The 20,455-nt window shown below is 44.0% G+C and overlaps 1 protein-coding gene across 12 annotated transcripts in view; it reads right to left on the bottom strand.

Annotated features, from left to right (window-relative positions):
- Positions 1-20,455, bottom strand: part of RALGPS1 (Ral GEF with PH domain and SH3 binding motif 1) — a 295,262-nt gene that overhangs the window by 229,302 nt on the left and 45,505 nt on the right. For 11 of the 12 annotated variants that reach the window (XM_077850726.1, XM_077850724.1, XM_077850722.1 and 8 more), the window contains 3 exons: positions 14,276-14,397; positions 11,044-11,151; positions 1,279-1,329 (listed from right to left, as the gene is read on the bottom strand). In XM_077850726.1, coding sequence (XP_077706852.1) covers positions 1,279-1,329; positions 11,044-11,151; positions 14,276-14,332 — 216 coding nt within the window. In that variant the 5' untranslated portion in view covers positions 14,333-14,397. The remainder of the gene's footprint in view (positions 1-1,278; positions 1,330-11,043; positions 11,152-14,275; positions 14,398-20,455) is intronic. The other variant, XM_077850727.1, reaches the window with a different exon arrangement.

Here is a 20,455-nt window from a genome sequence, read left to right as displayed (position 1 = left end):
AAAAAACAAACAAACAAACATAGCTCTGCTCCCCAAACCTGATAAGCAAAGCCCATACGTTCATATGCGTACACACACACACACACAGTTATACAAATCACTGCCACGTCTTCCTATAAATGCTGAGTGCAGCTAGAAGTACTAGTTTCCTCCTAATTTGCAGTAGGTTAGATGCCAGCTCTCAGAAGGCCTGGATCCTCTGTCTTTGTATTAAAATATGCTGCTTTTTCTCAAAACCTTAACAGCTATCATACTCTAAGACGAAGGGCTACATGTCAAGAGAGTTCTGGAATTCACACCATGGTCACAGCAGACACTTTCTGACACATCTTCCCGCTTCTCTAAAATGTGTCCCCTCAGCTATGCCTGCTCATCTTGGCTACATGCTCTTGGCTCAGCTCATGAACCAGCACTAGCCACGTGGCTCACTTGGGCTGGACTCGGTCTGGAAGGTGGCTGAAGGAGGATCATGTAAATGGGAGGCCTTTGGGGAGGCCATGAATGGACAGGAAAGAAGACAGGACAGCAAAAAAGAGGAAAAAGCAGAGGCAAGAGGCAGAGCTTCCATCTTGGTTGGCTCTCCAGCTACCTGAACTCCATGCCCATGAATTCCATCAAGTGCCCCTTTCTCCCTATAATGAACTCCCTTCCTGCCTATTCAACTACTTTGAAATGGATTTCTATTACTTGCCAACACAAAAAGAACCCTGACTAAAACAACCCTAAAGCCTTGTTATCATCTACTATACATTTCCAGGATATTTTTAAAGACCAAAACCAACTTTTTTTTTCTCTTTATTGAATATGCTATTTCTAAAAATGTACACATGCTTTTAATGTAAATATGTATATGCCTTGCTGTGGCAACTGGTTTCAAACTCAGAAACAAGTAAACCACCAGAATTTGGGATCAACAGAAAGAAAGCTCTCCAGAAAAATGCTCCCTCACATCCCCTTCCTGACAGGGACCATTCTCAGCAGGAGGAGCCTGGGGAAAGACGTCAGTGTGAGAAGGCCTGGCTCAGTCATGGAGGCCATGGGCACCCACTGCCCACAGCCCTGACAAAGTGGGCCAGACACAGTGACATTCTCTGCAGAACCCAAATACCTGACTCAAAGAATGAGAAGCACCTGGATGAGCTCTTTCATAGGGGCTTAAATCAATAGTGCGTTTACAGAGACTTCAAGGGAGAAATCAAGAGTCACTCAAACATGGCTGACTAAATCATCTCTTCCCAGCCACAGTGTTTAGAACAGTCTAAAGGACAAAGTACAGACCTCCGGCTGGATGGCTTTAAACACAGGTATGTCCATTAACGTGATCTGGCTCTGCAACAAAAGAGAATCAGTGTTAGAAGATACTGGAAATCAAAGATAACTTTGAATCTATACAGAGTAGTAACATTCTGCCTGGAAAGAAAAATATCAAGAAAGAATAGAATAAAAAATTTCTAGATTGCCTCCTCTATCCCTTCCTCCTTCGTAAATCTTGGCCTCACACCCTTCTTTCTTTAATGTGAAACAAACTCTCTATTTAAGAATTGATAATAGTCATTTGGAGGGTGGGACTGAGATTAAGGGGAACATTTTTAGTTTGGACATTTTTGTACTATTTGAGTTTTTGTTTCAAGCATGAAACTTTTGTAATTTAAAAAAGTTGTAGACACAATATTAAAAATTAGAATGCTAAACAGAGAGACTATCTATTACTCTAAATTTAAATTTTAAAAAAATTATGGCTTATAGAAATTGTATATTTCTTCTGAAGTCTAAGCCTCCTCTAAATTACATGGTAGGGTGCTACTTGAGATGCATCCATGGACCAGTGCTGGACCGCAAACTATTTATTCCACCAGCTCACAATGAGATAACTACAGAATTTGAGAGCAGGCATTTGGGAACTTTTATAACAAACTGCCACAACGTTTTTATTGTATTTTTTTTTAAGTATCAGTCCCCAACAGATGGAAAATGATTAAAAAAAAAAAAACTGGCCCTTTACCACAGCTTGCTTGCAACACACTAATGTTTTAAATACAGGAAACACGTTTCTAGTTAAAGGCTATTCCCGTCTTTAGCTGCTCCTCAGCTAACAGTAAGACACTGCTGACAATCTTCGCAGGCCAAGGCATGCACTGAGCTGACTTCACATTATCTGCCCATCTCTATGTCAGCTGGAATGCCAGGTGTCAGTTAAGAGACACCTGTGACAGGTCAGGGAAAGGAATGAAAAGGGCATCTGAGTGCCTCTTAACACAAGCCTGCCCACGGCACACAGATCAAGGAGAAGGACATGATGCAGTAGAACGGACTGGGGCTCTGGAATAAGCTGGGCTTGGGTGTGTGTCTGGATACCACTGTTTAAGAGTAGTATTCTCTGTAACACACGATTTAACCTCTCCCAGTCTCAGGTGCCACGTTGAGGAAATGGTGACAATAATCCCTATCTTATAGGATCCTTGGGAAAATTCAAGACAAGAAATACAAAATGCCTGGCATCTGACAGGTGCTATCTCTAGATATGCATATGTGTGCATACATACATACATACATGCATTTGGATAAAGCACATCTATGCAGCACATAAAGACAGAGACAGAGAGCATCCATCAGGTGCCAGGCATTCTGCACCTCCTATCTTGAATTTTCACAAAGATTTTATATATATATAGATATATATCATAAACTCCTGAATAACATGGAGGTTAGGGATGTCAACCCTCTGTTATCTAAAATCTGCATATTGGGGCAAGTGGGTGGCTCAGTCGGTTAAGCATCTGACTCTTGATTTCAGCTCAGGTCATGATCTTGGGGTCATTGGATAGAGCCCTATGTCAAGCTCCATGCTCACCAAGGAGTCCTCTCTCTCTCTCTCTCTCTCTCTCTGCCCCTCCCCCCACTCACGCACTCTCACTCTAACATAAATCTATCTTTAAAAAAATAAAATAAAACCTTCATATAATTTTTGACTCCCCAAAAACTTAACTACTAATAGCCTACTATAGATCAGTAGCCTTAATAATAACATCAACAGTTGATTAACACATTTTGTATGTTATAGGAATTATAAACTGTATTCTTACAATAAAATAAGCTAGAGAAAAGCAATTATTAAGAAAATCATAAAGAGAAAATGCATTTACAATACTGTATTTATAAAAAAAATCTGTATATAAGCGGACCCACACAGTTCAAACCTGTGTGTTCAAGGGTCAACTGTACGTCCATGTGTGTTTATATATTTACACTTATATACCATATATATGTGAACTCACACAGATGGGCTCATGTATCAGCATGTGAACTTATGCTTCCTGACAAATACATGAGCTAAGAAATAAGGAACCGTTGATTTGTTTGAATGTTCAAGCATCAAAAGTTGCTCTTCAACGAGGCTGTTACATTGAGTCAACAAATAGTCATGAAAGAAACCTCACTTCACAGATACATCGGAAAAATGGCAACACACACAGTGTGTCACTGTAATCACTTTCCAGGGTTAAGGTGCAGAACGGTGGTTGCCTCTTGGAACAATTTAAAGGTTGTCCAAGACCACTAGGTCCCTGAGCAACACAGGATCCAGGCCAGAGCATACCATCCTCAGGGTTGAGCAAGAGAGGGAAATTAAGCAGGTGGCCTCTGTGGAGAGCCTCTTTACCCCTCCAACAGGCTAGTTTTGTCACTAATGGAAGCTCTGCAGAGACAGCAAAGGCACTAGGAATAAAGAAGTTCTTGGGAACCGGGCCCTTTCACCTCTAGGTCTACCCACCAGTGGCAAGGGGGCACTGGATGCTAGCATAAGGAGGATCTGGTCCTCGTACTCTAGGTGTCAAGGGATGACTAAGGCCAGGAAGCCTACAGGTCTGTGTGTCTGGCCCAGAGCTATGTCCTAGGCAGTGCACACACACTGGCATTTCTCCTACCAGACCCATAAAGATTGCTCGCCAAGTCCCCTCACATTTGTATTACTTCTGCCATCCTGGGGAACAGAAAGGCCTTGTGAAAACAGGAGATTCACACTGAAAGCTCAGTGTGAAGACCTTGGAAATCTCTCTCACCACTCAAGTCAACTCCCTATCGGGACCAGCAGAATATTTGCAATGTCATTTAGGATGAGAACCAAAAGTCTGCTAATATGAAAATGAGGAAACTTCCTGTCCATCCTGCCATCACTTCTAGGGTTTGCTACTGAATTTCCAAATGATTTATTAAAATAGTGGCTTTACATTTCACATTTTTTTGGATGGTCCAAGTTTCGAGTATTCTGATTCCTGCTCGGCCCCTAAGTCAGAAAATGTATTCAGGTATTTTATTCCAAACAAACAACAAAAGAGATCACCAAACTTAAAAAATACTGGCTGGTCCCAAACACACAATCTGAGGGTTTTCAGAAGACTCTCCCATTTCCATCCTCTCAATTCTAACCAAAAAAATGAGTACAAAACAATAATATGTCAATACATAGGTAAAATCATCAGATTATAAATTTCACGTCATTTTACCACAAAGCCAAACACACATGGAAAGGTTGCTGATGAGCAGTCCTTCCCAAGAAGTATGGGCACTCCAAAGTAGGCAGTTTTATCAGAAAGGGAGGGTGTGGGTAGGGGTGGAGACTTGTCAGGTCCTGTGCCCCTTCAGAGCAGCTCTCAGCCTCATGAGACTTTGACCCTCCCGCGGGGGAGATTCCCAGATGGGAATCTGGGGCAATGGGGCAATGGGGCCATCTGGTCTAGCAGCAGCATTTCTCGTGATAAGCACTGGGCATTGCATGTAAGTGTTAAATATCTATATTGTACACCTGAAACTAACATTACACTGTTTGGTAACTAACTAGACGATAAGCAAAAACAATGAATGAATGAATGAATGAATGAACGAATGAACAAACGAACAAATGAAATCTGTAACCCTGCCATAGTGAGGCACACATGCCTGGACTGAGGAGCACACTCATGAACAAGTCTCTCAATGGCTTCTCCTTATTTTTGGAAATAAAGCCTTAATACAGGATATCCAACGAAGCTAGTCACCATGGCAATGCCTTCTTTATCCTAACTACAACTCCCATCTCCTCCTTCTAGTCCAGGGCTCCCTAAAAATCCAGGCTTTTTAGGGAAATGGCTAATCTCCAGGTATTACAAAACACCTCTGTTTAGGTGAATCCTTCAGAATGGAGAGACCTGTTGAAGCACTTCACAATATGGCCCTAAAGGAAGAAGTGGTTCTCCATGGATAAATGAAAGATACTGAGCCAAAAAGGAAACAAACAAAAAAAAATGTTTTCTGCAAATGCTCAATACAGTGTTTCTCCCTCTAACACTGGTGACTAAATCCCCTCTTCCCAGCCACAACCTTATATACAGGCTCTCAATCCCCAAATAAACAAACAAAAGAAGCTGTTGGCAAATTAGTGGCATATTTTATAACAGAAGATACATTTTTTTAAAGATTTTATTTATTTATTCCTGAGAGACACAGGAGAGAGGCAGAGACACAGGCAGAGGGAGAAGCAGTCTCCTCACAGGGATCCCGATGTAGGCCTCAATCCCAGGACCCCAGGATCATGCCCTAAGCCTAGCCTACGGCAGACACTCAACCACTGAGCCACTCACTGAGCCACCCAGGCGTCCCCAGAAGATATCTTTAAATTTGCATTTAGATCACTCCACCAACGCATGACCAAGAGGGCTCACAGAACAAAAGGCAATCAGCTCCAAAGATATATATTCCTACTTCCACTCCCAGAGATATAGGAAGCATGTGTCTGGCAAATTTAGAATCATAGTCAAGGAAATGCAAATTAAACAGGAAGATGCCATTTGTCGTCCATCAGTACCATCAGGAGCGACAGGACCATAGACTTTTCTGTTCTTTTTGGAAAGCAATCTGGCAGTAATCCATTTAAAAAGTTTCTTAACTTTTGATTTTTTTTTAAGATTTTTAAAAATTTATTTACTCATGAGAGACACAGAGAGAGAGAGAGAGAGAGAGAGAGAGAGGCAGAGACACAGGCAGAGGGAGAAGCAGGCTCCATGCTGGGAACCCGACGTGGGACTCGATCCCGGAACTCCAGGATCACGCCCTGGGCCAAAGGCAGGCACTAAACCGCTGAGCCACCCAGGGATCCCCTAACTTTTGATTTTTTTAAAAAAAGTCACTTTTTGACTTGCAAGAATAGTATGATGAAATCTTTAACTTTTCACCTCGCTTCACTAATTAACATCTTGTCTCATTTGCGTTAGCTCTCTCTATATAATTATACATATACTTTTTGGGGGAACCACTGAAAAATAAAAAGCAGACATCATGACTCTTCACTCCTAAATCCTTCAGCATGTTATTTCCCAAGAACAAGATCATGCTCTTACATTACAATAAAACTATAACACCCAGGTAACTTATCATTGCTACAATAGTGTTATCTAAAATTACAGCCTGCATTCAAAATTTGCTAAATATCCCAACACTGTTTTTTGTAGCAATTTTTTCTTGATCCAAGATCAGGCATTGCACTTAGATATTATCTCCTAAAAAGTAAAATGAGCAAACTGTTGACACAACAATCCCTACACCTACAGAAAGAAGAGCACTGGTACATAAAGAGACTTTACATACAAATCTACATTTAGATACAGATAGAAAAACAGGGGGTGCCTGGGTGGCTCAGTCAGTTAAGCATCTGCCTTCAGCTCAGGTCATGATCCCAGGGTCCTAGGATGGAGCCCCACATCAGGCTCCCTATTCAGCAAGGAGCCTGCTTCTCCCTCTGTTCCTCCCCATGCTTATGCTGTCTTTCTCCTTCTGTCACATAAATCAATAAAATGTTTTTTAAAAAAAGAAAAGAAAAATAGATGTTTACTACATCATTATTTGCAGTAGCAAAAATCTGGAAACAACATAAAGGAATGAAAAGGGACTTGTTGAAAAATATTATTGTATATGCAGACTCTGTTATATTATGTGTCTATTAAAAATAGAGAATTAAAAAGGGTTTCTGGGTGGCTCAGTCGGTTGAGCATCCAACTCTTGTTTCAGCTTAGGTCATGATCTCAGGGCCATGAGATCAAGCCCTGAGCTGGGCTCCATGCTCAGTGGGGAGTTTGGGATTCTCTCTCTTTCTCCCTCTCCCCCCTCCCCTGCTCACACTCACACTCTCTCTCTCAAATAAACTTTAAAAATAGAGAATTAAATCTACACCTATTGACCTAGAAGGATGTTCATGTTCAGCCTGCTAGGGAGTAGAAGGATGGAGGTCTAGCTGTAGATCTCTGACATCAGCTGTAGCAACATTTTTTTTAGATATATCTTGTGAGGCAAGGAAAACAAAAGCAAAAATAAACTATTGGAACTACAACAGAATAAAAAGCTTCTGCAGAGCAAAGAAAACAACAAAACTAAAAGACAACCTACTGAATGAGAGAAGATATTTGCAAATGACATATCGAATAAAGGGTTAGTATCAAAAATATATATAAAGAACTGATACAACTCAAAACGAAAAAACCAAATAATCCAATTTAAAAATAGGCAGAAGGGATCCCTGGGTGGCGCAGCGGTTTGGCGCCTGCCTTTGGCCCAGGGCGTGATCCTGGAGACCCGGGATCGAATCCCACGTCGGGCTCCCGGTGCATGGAGCCTGCTTCTCGCTCTGCCTCTCTCTCTCTCTCTCTCTCTCTCTCTCTCTGTGACTATCATGAATAAATAAATAAAATCTTAAAAAAAAATAAAAATAAAAAAATAAAAATAAATAAAAATAGGCAGAAGACATGAGCAGACATTTCTCCAAAGAAGACATCCAGATGGTCAACAGACACCTGAAAAGATGCTCCATCATTCATCATCAGGAACAAATCAAAACCACAAAGAGAGGGATGCCTGGGTGGCTCAGAGGTTGAGTGTCTGCCTACATCTCAAGGTGTGATCCCTGAGTCCTGGGATTGAGTCCCGCATCAGGCTCCCCACAGGGAGCCTGCTTCTCCCTCTGCCTGTGTCTTTGCCTCTTTCTCAGGGTCTCTCATGAATAAATAAAATCTTTAAAAAAAAAACACAATGAGATATCACCTCACAGCTGTCAGAATGGCTAAAATCAAAAACACAAGTAACAACAAGTGTTGGCAAGAATGTGGAAAAAAAAGAACTCCCTTACTCTGTTGGTGGGAATGCAAACTCACGTAGCCACTGTGGAAAACAATGGAAGTTCTTCAAAAAATTAAAAATAGAACTACCCTACAATCCAGTAATTGTACCACTGGGTATTTACCCAAAGAATATGAAAATGCCAATTTGAAAGGATATGTGCACCCCTATGTTTATAGCAGCTTTTTTTAAAAAGATTTTATTTATTTATTCATGAGAGACATAAAGAGAGAGAGGCAGAGGGAGAAGCAGGCTCCATGCAGGAAGCCTGACGTGGGACTCAATCCCGGGTCTCCAAAATCAGGCCCTGGGCTGAAGGCAGCGCTAAACCGCTGAGCCACCTGGGCTGCCCTATAGCAGCATTATTGACAACAGCCAAATTACAGAAACAGCCCAAGTGTCCATCAACAGATGAATGGATAAAGAACATGTGGTATAAATATACAACAGAATACTATTTAGCCATTAAAAAAAGAACAAAATCTTGCCATCTGCAACAACATAGATGGATCTAGAGAGTATAATGCTAAGCGAAATAAGTCAATCAAAGACATACTATATGATTTCATTCATATGTGAGATTTAAGGAACAAAACAAATGAACAAAGGAAAAAAAGAGACAAACCAAAAAACAGACTCAACTATAGAGAACAAACTGATGGTTACCAGAGGAGAGGTGGGTGGGGGGATGGGGGAAACAGGTGAAGGGGATTAAAGAGTACACCTACCATGATGATCACTACGTAATATATGGAACTATTGAATCACTATATTATGCACTTGAGACTAATATAGCACTATATGTCTGCCATACTAGAATTAAAATTTTTTTAAATAATTAAATATAATTGCACATGTGATTCGGATTATATTCCCATTAGATAATGCTGGTCTAGAATGTCAGCCCTGGTTTTAAATCCCAGATAGACAGTGCCACTTACTTTCTGTGTGAAGAAGTGACTTTCTTCATTAAGCACTGACTTGCTCATCAATAAACTGGGAATAATAAGTATACCTAATTTATCAGGCTGATATGAGAAGTAAATTAGATAATGCACGCAAAGCACTTAGGTTAAGACCTAGACATGGTAGGTGTTCAAAAATGGGAGCTGCCCTTAATATTACCACCCAGCATTAGGTGAATAATCAGGAGGTGGGGGTTTTAGACCTGGCTCTGCTGATACCTGGCTATCTGATCCAGGCAAAAAAATAATAATTAATCTGTTAGATCTTTTATTCTTTATTGGAAAATGAGGAGCTAATAATCTGCTTCATTGGTTATTTTGAAGACTGAATTCTTTCAGTCCACATGTATTCAGAGTATCTACTATGAGCTAGGCACCATTCTGGGCACTGGGGAAAGAGTAATGAACAAGCCAGATAAAGTTTCCGTCCTTAAAGAGTTTCTATTCCAGTGGAGGAGATATATCACAAAAAAAAAAAAAAATATTGTATCACATAATGTTGGGTAGTAGTAATAAGAAATATGAAGAAACCATGGCAGGGTAAGAGCAAAGAGAGTGATGGAGAGACACCACTTTAGGCCCAAGGACAGAGACAGAGACATGAAGAAGAGCCAGTAGGAGTGAAGGAAGAGAAACACAGGGACCTGTGGCAGGGGGACACTGTGTGAGTCTGGGTTAGAAAGAGGGAGTCAAGGTATAACTGGGGAGCATAGAGATGGGGCAGAAGAGGAGGCTTGGCCAGAAGACAGCGGGCACTGGAGGCCGAGGAGGAAGGGAGGAATACAGCATCTCATTCTCAGCCAAGGCAGCTGCTAGAGAGCTTTAAGCAGGTTTTTTCTTTTTTTTTAAGATTATTTATTTATTCATTCATTCATTTATTCATTCATTCATGAGAGACACAGAGAGAAGCAGAGACACAGGCAGAGGGAGAAGCGGGCTCCACGCAGGGAACCCCGATGCAGGACTCGATCTTGGGACTCCGGGATCATGCTGAGCCAAAGGCAGACACTCAACCACTGGGCCAACCTGGCATCCCTTTAAGCAGGTTTTTAAATGATCCCTTGGCTACGTTGAAGATGATGCACATGCCAGGCTCAGCAGGGCACAAAATAAACATGGGAGCTGGCAATGGCAGAATGCTGAGATGTGGCCCAGTCAGTCCCCTGCACCCTGGGGGGCAGAAACCTGTTCCAGCAAAGGGAAAAGGGAGGAAGTGGGCATGGCAGGAAACAGGTCTATGATGGTGCTGCCGAGAATCACAGCCCTGGGAATCACAGCCCTGGGAATCATAGCCCTGGGGCGGTACTTGCAGTTAGGCTCCAGGTCACCCCAGGGGCAATATACTCCTCTACCCTCAAAGGACAAAAGGAAGAAACCAAGTCATGGCCAAAGAAGAGCCAACTCTGCTCCTCTGCCACAAGGAAAAGCCTTCCATCAGACCAGCAGAAACATGCTGAAGGAAAAACCATCTAAAAATATTTATTATTTCAAAATACTTTTTTCTATCATCATAGTAAAGTCATTGTAAAAAATGTAGAAAGTAAACAAAAAGAAGAAAAATTAAATTCCAATTTACTAGAATCCTGCATACGTTTGGCTATAGCTATGAATATGTAAACATAAAATTTAGACCTCTTCTTATGCAAATATGCGTGTATTGTACATGCTTTTTAAAACTGGCACTCTTCTCTGTTAATGGTGCTATAACTTTGCCCTTTTCACTTACTATTCGTACATACTGCACATGACTTCTAAGGTGGTTAATTCTAGATTGACGGCAACCTTTTTAATGCTGCTTAGGATTTCATAAAGAATATCATATCCCACGGTCCCTATGGTTGGGCATATGGGTTGTTTCCACCTCCAATTGGAACTTTCTGCTGCCCCCTGTCACACCCCACTTTGGTGCCCAGACACCCACATCAGTTACGTTACTTACAGCAAACTCCTCGGGACTCACTTTCAAGACATCGAAGACAACGGCATCATAGCTCTTGCTGGCATAGTCGCAGCTCTGGCCCTCCAGAGAGTCTGAGCTGCTGCTGCCCTGCGGAAGACAGGGAGAGAGGGTGCCACCTGAGCAGTTGGGCTGACTCCAGAATCGCTGACTGCCATACCCAGACCGAGGATGCAAGAGTGACACAACTGTACAGTGAGCAAAGCTCCTACTGCTCGCTGCTTCACCCCATTCCAGGCACTGTGGTAGGCACTTCATATGTATAGTCTTGCTTAATTCCCTTAAGAACTGAGTACACACTATTTTTATTTCCTCTTTACAGGTAAGGAAGCAGAGGCAATGCCACTCCCCCATGGAATCACGGTTAGGAAACTGAAGAGCCAGGAAATGAAATTAGTTTTGTGTCTACCTGACACCAGATGCATACCCTCGATCACTACCCCCAATTGCTTCTGGTGGGATAAAAAGATATAGCCCACTCCTCCTTCAGAGAAAACAGGCCTTCACATCCTAGGAGGCCTAAGGCAATCGTCTGTCCTATTCTGTCGTTCAAACATTACCTGGTTTCACCTTTTTTTTTTTTCTTGAAGTCATTACAGGAAATTCTTACACAAAATGTTAAACTGGCTCTCAAGGCTCACTTCATGTATGGGCCACTTGGAATTCAAAGCCAGTTAGCTGATGAGGTGAGAGGTAACCAACTGGCTTTGGAGATGGGCATAAAAGTTATATTTAGTAGAATCCCTTATAAAGGAGAATACCATGAGCCCTGCATGTAGAGAAGGGGGTCTCCCATCAAAGAGGAAGTTAAAACTCCCCAGATGTGGCCAGGTTCATGAAACCCAACACTGTGGGGGATCCCAGAATGTTGAACATACCTTCTCCTTGATTTTATTTAATTTCATCAAATTCTACTTTGGGGAGCCAATCAAGCTTACTACCCAAAAATTGTGCCCTGTTCATAAATGGTTTTATTCGTCTCAACCCATGGAGAGGGATTTTGTGGTTTCCATTAACCTCAATATCTTGGACTGGGTTTTAGAGAACATGCTTTTATTAATTCTTCTTTATTTCACTCTTTCCAAAATGGCTATATCTGGAAAAACTTTACAATCTTACTGGAAACTAGAGTGTTTTTAGGCCAATGAGGGAAACCAACAGTCAACAACTGAAAATGTGAGGTTAAAAGGAGGCGTGGAAACTTAAACGTGTAGATTTCAATAGGCCTATGTCATTTAAAAGTTTCACCAACAAGGCTGTTATGTCCAGAACTCTAAGATGATCTTAAGAAGTAGCACATCATGCTGGTTAAGAGCTCTGAAGTCATGCCTGGTGGAAATGCCAGCTCCACACCACCTGCTGCCTGACCTCACACAAGCTACTTCACCTTACCATCTCAGCTCTGTGAAATGGCACACTGGCACCTACTCCCCAGGGTTGTGGCACAGATTATATAAAATGAAGCTAACAAAGTAGATTGCGGAATCCTCCTCCCCCAGGAGATGCCGATTCAAGGGGCCTGGGCAGACTCGGCCATGGCTTTTTTAGAAGTTCCCTAATAATGGCACTTGCTAAACTTTTGAGAAGTAACAAAGACAAATCCTGAATGCCTCCGACATTGGCAGTCTGTTCTGCCCCTTCGGTCTTATGCACAGACCCCAAGCAGATGACTCCCTGTAAGTCACTCTGCACTTCCACAACCACGTTCCAGAAAGCAGGCTACATCAGGTTGACAGGGTTGTCTTCCTCAGCGTAGTGTCATCAGGGTTAAGAGCACTGGCTTGAGAGTCACAGGGGTCTGGCTCTAAATCCCCACCCACCGTTGACCAGCTGTGTGATTTGAGCCAGTTTATTCGCCTCTTCCTGCCTCGTTCCCCCATCTATAAACTAGGGGTGAAGCAACAGTACATACCTGATCAGGCTACTGTGAGGATTCGTGGGATAACACCTGTGGAACATGCAAGACAAGGCCCTGGCATATAGGATGCACTGAATTATGGGGGTGGATGTGTGTGTGGTGCCATTCAATCTCCAAAATTTACTGAGTACTTCAATTAAACATGTGTTCTTTCATTCAACAACTATTTGAGTACTTACCGTGCTCCAGATACACATTCGTATTCACACATACTCAGTATATACATATATGTGTGTGTTTATATATATGCACATACACACAGAGAAATCAGAAAAGACAGAAGTTTTACTCTAGGTGGAGTGTAAATTGTAAATGAGAAGAGAAGCCTGATTCCTCCAGTTACCAAACAGCCCATTCCTGGGATTTTAGGTTTTATATCTTTCCTGTAACACCCCACTGCATCTGCCCAGACACACACTCATACAAGAGGCTTTACTTAACACAGGGTTGCCCCAAAAATATTAGTGGTGGTGGTGATGACGATTCAGTGATTTCATTTAAACCTATACTGGCACCATCAGGGGCTTTTAAAAGGTACTCACAAGTCTGTTTTCAGAAGCAGAGATCAAAAGAAGGAATTTGTTAAGGGTTTATAAGATATGAATAGGTTCCTGTGAATTTCTAGCCAATCACACAGGATCATTTGAAAAGCCCAGCTCAACTGTGAGGGACCTGTAAGCTCAGAAGACTGAGCACTCCCTTGACAGTTTGTCATGGGAGCCAGGCATTACACATTTGGCAAGGTGGTGCTCCTGGGCCTGATGACACCCACTCCTTTCACGTGACTCTGTTCCATCACTTCACTTGGAAAACACACCCCCACACCCCCACGCCCGCAGGGCAGGGGCCCTACTCTCCCAGGCTACTCTCGGACCACCAGTCCTTACAGCCATCTCCTACAAAGCAAGGTAAATAAGAACACAGAGCCAGCTGGAATCACTTCTGCCTGACTTCATTCTGGAATGTGTGACATATTTACAATCAGCAGCAGCAGCTTTTCTTGGGAAAGGACTGATCCCATCTTGCCACCAAAATGGAATGTGGCACTTGCTACAACTGGACTGGGCAGGTGTTTGCTTTTCTTTGAAGCGAATGACTGTAGAAAATGTACTGATCCTCGGGGCTGACTGCCTCCCAAATCTCACGCCTGGTGTGGCCAAGGGCCTCAGGAGTGCTAAGAATGGTGTATTCATGGAGCCTTGCTGCCTTGCTGTTCACAACTTAGCTGGGGCCTGGATCCGCTGAAAGGAGCCCCCCTACCCCCACCCACTGTCCCAATTCTCATAGCCCCTATACCTGTGGAGTGGCAGAGGTGACCAACACACTAGCCATCAGACCATTCCTCTTGTACATAGTCTCCAGGCCGCAGGGAGCTTCAGGGCAGCCTCTGTCGGTGACATAACCTGTCTGGAGAAGTCCTGAAAGGCAAAGGGGCTCATGAAAACCAGCTTCAAAACCAACTTAATCCCAGCCTGGTGGGAGGTAAGGAGTGGGGAGGGGGGTGGATGTTGTGCTAGGATTTGAGCAGAAGACCCCAAAGGAGACCTTTAAAAGAAGGTTATAAGCCAGTGGCCTTCAGGCTAAATATGGCCCACAGATGTAGTTTCTTTGGCTTGTGCAGATTTTCATATTTTTAAAATTTATCAACAACATTTAAGAATTAGAAGGTTTGGGGGCACCTGGGTGGCTCAGAGGTTGAGCGTCTGCCTTTGGCTCAGGGCGTGATCCTGGGGTTCTAAGATCGAGTCCCACATCGGGCTTCCTGCATGGAGCCTGCTTCTCCCTCTGCCTGTGTCTCTGCCCCTCTCTCTCTCTCTCTCTCTCTCTCTCTCATGAATAAATAAAATCTTAAAAAAAAAAAATTAGAAGGTTTTGGGGATGCCTGGGTGGCTCACTGGTTGAGCGTCTGCCTTCGGCTCAGGTCGTGATCCTGGGCTCCTGGGGTCAAGTCCCCCATAAGGCTCCCTGCTGGGACCCTGCTTCTCCCTCTGCCTATGTCTCTGCCTCTTTCTGCATCTCTCTCATGAATAAATAAATGAAATCTTAAAAAAAAAAGAGAGAGAGAGAAAATTAGAATGTTTCACATGGAATTCTGGATTTCTGACTTTTCTTGAAAATGGAAATACCTGACAGCACAAGGCCCACATTCCCACATGATGACCATCAGCTGAGCAGAACAGCAACTGCCCCTTTTACTGGAGCAAGAGGCTTTTGGACCCTACCTGGCCTGTGCAATTGTTTGGGTACATGCCTGGCCCTCTCAGGTACTAGAGTTTGTGACCTTTGTTTTAAATGAAAGCAGGTAAAGATGACAAACTGATTCTACCATGTTTCCCTGTACACTTGACCACTTCATCAGTAATAAGGAGATAATAACTAATATTTGCAGAGTGCTCACCATGTGCCATGCACTTTATGTATATTGACTCAACTAACACTCACAACAGCCTTAGGCAGGTCCTATCACACCCATGTTACATATGAGGAATTTGAGGTACAGAGAGGTCAAATAACTCGTGCTTTGGCGTCTTCACTCATGCTGTCCCCTGATCCCACCATCATTCAAGGACCTCCTCAAACATCATTTCTTCTGAGTATTATGCCTGAACCACTTGGACCAGAACTCAGTGCTCTAGTGCCGATGTGTACATACCTCTAGTAGAGCATTTATCACATCACTGAACACAGAACTGTAGCCGCCACCTGCTTTTTAGCAGGAAAGTGACCAGGAAAGTAGGGAGGATATAATGGGAAGGAGAGAGGAAGGTGGAGGTACCAACTGGAAGCCAACTTCGATGATCCAGGCCAAAGCTGAAGATAATCTGCACTAAGTAAGGCTGTCACAGTGAAGTCAGAGAGAAGGAGGCAGATGGGGAGCACCAGGGGCAGAGACTGATGGGGACAGGGAAGAATGAGCTGAGATATGAATAGTGTCTGGCCTGCAGTGCCAGAAGGACGGTGTATCCCTCCTTAAGAAAAGGAACAGAGGTGGTACAGCAGATTTGTGGAAGAACATTAAGAACTTCATCTGGGATGTAGGCCAAACCCGCGGTACCTGAGAGAAAATCCACCCCGGAGGGCAAGGTCTCGTCGGAAGCTCATGGGGGGAAGATGGTCTGGAGGTAGACAGAGAATATCTCTGCCCAGCCTGTGACCTGCTGGAGCCCAGCCACAGGGCCCATGGCAGAGCAGCGTGCCAGACAGGACAGAGTCAAGCACCAAGAAGGAAGGTCAGAGTGCTGCAGGCTCTGCCTCACACAGCTCCAGAGCCACAGGGCCATTCTCTCACAACCTCTCTGCTGGCTCCCTCGTCAGCCATGTCCTCCTCAGCAGCAGCCTATGAGCCTCCACCCTCCCATCTTCCCTCTCCCAGACACTGAGAAGAACCATGAATAAATAAATCTTAAAAAAAAATTTAATTAAAAGGTTTCACATAGAATCCTGGATTTCTGACTTTTCTTGACATTTGGTGGTCAACCAGGGATGGCTGGATATGGACATTTTGGATGATATGGAACTACAATTCATCTTCTGGGGCATGAGACCAACAGTAGGGAGACTAAGGAGAAAGTCTATCTGGGTGACGGAAGGGCAGAATTCAGAGCTAAAGTGAGTCTGCAACTTGGTTTCAAATCAATCCACAAACTACACTGAAGTGGAGATAAAGCAACTGTGGCAAAACACTGACAAGTGACATCCACTGACAGGAGGAGTGCAGTGCACTAGTCTCTCAACTTTCCTGAATGCTCCATTATTTTCATATAAAACAAGAAAGAAGAGAAGGGGAAGCATAGCTCGATTAAGTTTTTCCTCAGAGGCCAAACTCTCAGGAGCAGGGAAAGGGGACAGGCTGGGAACATCCACCGGTTAATCACTTCTGTCCTCGGAGGAGCCAGGCCTGTGGTTCCCCCAAGACCCTGAGCCCGTGCTGGGGCAGGTGTGCAAGATAGCCACACAAAAGAGAGGAAGAGACCTTTAGCAAAAGAAGGCCTAGGGATGGTGAAGAGAAATGCCTCGGGGAAAGGCAAATTAAAGCCACAGTGAGCTTACCACCTCACACCTGTGAGGATGGCTATATAGAAAAAGACAGCACCAAGTGTTGGCAAGGACACAGATGAATGAAACCCTTATACATTGCTGGTAGGGAGGCATTCTCCTTTGGTAAGTGGTTTGATAGGTTTTTTTTAGATAGTTTTTTTTTAATTTATTTATTCATGAAAGAGAGAGGGAGAGGCAGAGACATAGTTAGAGGGAGAAGCAGGCTCCCTGCAGGGAGCCCGATGTGGGACTCGATCCCAGGACCCCAGGATCATGACCTGAGCCAAAGGCAGACACTCAACCACTGAGCCGCCCAGGCATCCCTGATAGTTTGTTTGAAAAATTAAACATTCATCTACCAAATGATCAGCCATTCTACTCCTAGGTAGCTACCTTAAAATAAATGAAAGACACATATGTGAAATATTCATCAGAGCCAAAAGCTGGAAACAATCTAAACTCATGAATGGATCAACAATGATATATCTATACAGTGGAATACTACTCAGCAATAAAGAAATGAAATACTGATACAAACTGTAACATGAATAAGCCTCAAAAAAACTATGCTAAGTGAAAGAGGCCAGACCAAAAAGACTGTACTGTAAGATCCCATTTTTATGAAATGTCCAAAAAAGGCAAATTCAGAGATAGGAGCCCATCAGCGATTGGCTGGGGGTGGAGGCAGGACTGTGTGCAAAGAGGCACAAGGGATTTTTCTGAAGTGATGGAAATGTTCTAAAACTGGATCATCATGATAGTCACCCAGCTCTGTAAATTCACTAAACATCACAGAATCGTACACTGGGAATGGGTGAATTTTACGTTATGTGAACTACACTACAACAAAAGCAGCAATCACAAACTCTGTTTCATGATGGCAACCTGAACTCACATGTTTAACTGCCCCCCTCTACATCCCTTTGAAATAATCCAAGAAGTAGCAAAATGGCAAAAACAAACTACATTAGCACATGACAAGAGAGAAAGGTTATTAATAAGCAAAAAACTTTGAGGAATTTCCAGTGCAGAAGAGACAGGACTGAGAGGAGGGGAAAGAGCCTCTGGGGCAAAGGGAAGGCCTCCCAGGAGTCAGATAGATGGGACCCTTCAACAGACACCCTGTAAGTAACATGGGGACTTCAAAGTCAGGAATCCAGAAATGGCTGAAAGTAAGGCCCGCTCAAGAGCTCAAAGCAGCAGCATGAGACTGGCTCAAGCTGCAGGTCTGTCTCAGACCAGACAAACAAGCTCATGTGGACTGGGAGTTGGGGTCAACCCAGCCAGGCTCTCTATGCCAGAAGTGACCAGCTTGTTGGATGGACCATGTTCAGATCAGCTCAAGCCGGACTGAAGTGACTCAACCCAAGCCTGACAGAATCACCATGGATTCTGTCCATGTGAGACAGCCAGCTGATGTTCCTTGTGGATCCAGCTTGCTCCTGTTCCAGGCTGAGGTGGGCTTTACTCCTTTCAGGATATGCTTGGCACTCTGCAGGTCTTCACCAAGGGGAGTCCAACATGGAGCCCAATCTGCTCTGCCTGGCCCCAACCAGAGGCCTTAGTGCTCCCTGCCTGCCTGACACCATAAATTCTCAAGTCACACAGGTGCCATGTTTTATCCTCATACTCTCCTCCATACTCGCTCCTCCTCCCTCCTCCATGGCGGGTCATTTGCTCAGTCCGTGCATCCTGTCTGGTGGCTGATGCCACCAGCTCTGACCATTTCTCCAGCATCGTCTCCACTTTCGTGCCCCTGTCGACACACCAGCACATCCAGGGAATGGCAACTGCATGAATCTGAGCCAGGCACTACATTTCTAGCTCATTTCAACTTCACAACAACCCCATGCAGGAGAGAGACTGCATCTAAGAGACTGTTGTTGGCTCTGAGAGACTCTTCTACTCCTGGAAATCACGGCACCAAGGGCTGATGTTACTGCTCATTGAGTGGTGGGACTGGGGAGTTCAAACCCTGGTCCATCAACACCAGCGCCTGGCCCTCCTTCAAAGCCCACGAGGACCCAGCGAGAAAACGCATATAAAACACTTCAACCCGGCCAGCCACAGACCAAGCACTCAAAGTTATTAGTTACTGTGAGTATTAATCTAATCCTACAGTTCTAGTCTACCTATTCTTTTTTCCTAAAATAAAGAAACAAAAAATTGAAGAAATCACGGCACTGTGCTATGAAACCACAGGCTTCCACTGCAGGAAAGGGGTTCCCAGCTGTGGTCCCCAGGTGTCTGGGGAACACAGGCTGAGTCCAGGTGTCTGAGTGCAGAGCTCCTCCACCAAGAGGCCTGATCTGTCCACCCCACATCCCTCCGGCCCACCTAGAGACAAAGCACATCAGCAGCAGTGTGTTACCCCTATGCTTCCTATAAGCAGCCTGGGCTGGAAAGAAAGACAGAACACTTGTTTGAGATCCAACTCCTACGTGTCTCCCCATGGACAAAAATAGCCTAAGTTATGAGCAGCAACTCTCCAATAAGTGATATTTCACATGCTACGAAATGACAGAACTAAGCAGAACAGAATATCCTTTCCAGGGCCCAGAGAAACCCCCACCCATCTACCTTCTGTCCCTGAGGCCTGGCCAGGCCCCAATTCCTCATTAGAAACTAGACTCCCACCAACAGAGTCAGCCTGGCCCAGGCAACCTGCTGAGAACTGCTTCCACACCCCACGGGAAGGCCCCTGATGATGACAACTGCGCCTGATGACTGGACCAGAGTGGCCACCTGATTCTCCTAGGAACTCCGGACCCTGAGACACTGGTCTCTGCTGGTCAACCAACAGAGGCACTGTGCCCTTGCTTCTAGGGGGTGGCCAGATCCTGCCTGGTACAGGGATAGTCGGCCAGAGTGTAAAAGGGGCAGATGCATGGAGAAGCTAAAGGCAAAGCCTGTGTCTGAAAGAAAAGGAGGGCAGTGACCTGGCTCCCACCCCCAACTCTGTGGTAGATGCCTCTTTTTCAGTGGCCGGTAGTTAGAGTGGCTTTCCAAAAGACCTGGGCCAGGGCTACTTCTTAAACACCAAGTTCATGCCACACCACCAGGAACATGACCCTGAAAACACAAAGGGCTCATCTGAATGGAGAAAGATATGCACCATTCACTCACTCATGGAGCTCCTACTTCATGTGGGCATCGTTCTAGCGAGGAGTTCCTAACCATTTTTGTGGCTTGGACCCTTTTGGCAGCCTAGTGAAACCTCTGGGTCCCTCCTCACAGAAAAGTTTCTACATGCATAAAATAAAATTACACAGGATTACCCAGGAAACCAATTATATTAAAATACAGTTAATAACTGTATAAAATACTTTATAACATAATAATGTATATTTCTTCATGTAGGGGGATACATGTACATATATTTTTTATTATTGCATTAAATAACAAAATCTGTTGGCGGGTTTAATAACTACCATAATT

The sequence above is a fragment of the Canis aureus genome, chromosome 16 (genome assembly GCF_053574225.1).
Source record: "Canis aureus isolate CA01 chromosome 16, VMU_Caureus_v.1.0, whole genome shotgun sequence".
NCBI lineage: Eukaryota > Metazoa > Chordata > Mammalia > Carnivora > Canidae > Canis > Canis aureus.
The sequence above is the reverse complement of the archived record's forward strand: the minus strand, read 5'-3'. Positions and strand labels throughout refer to the sequence as shown.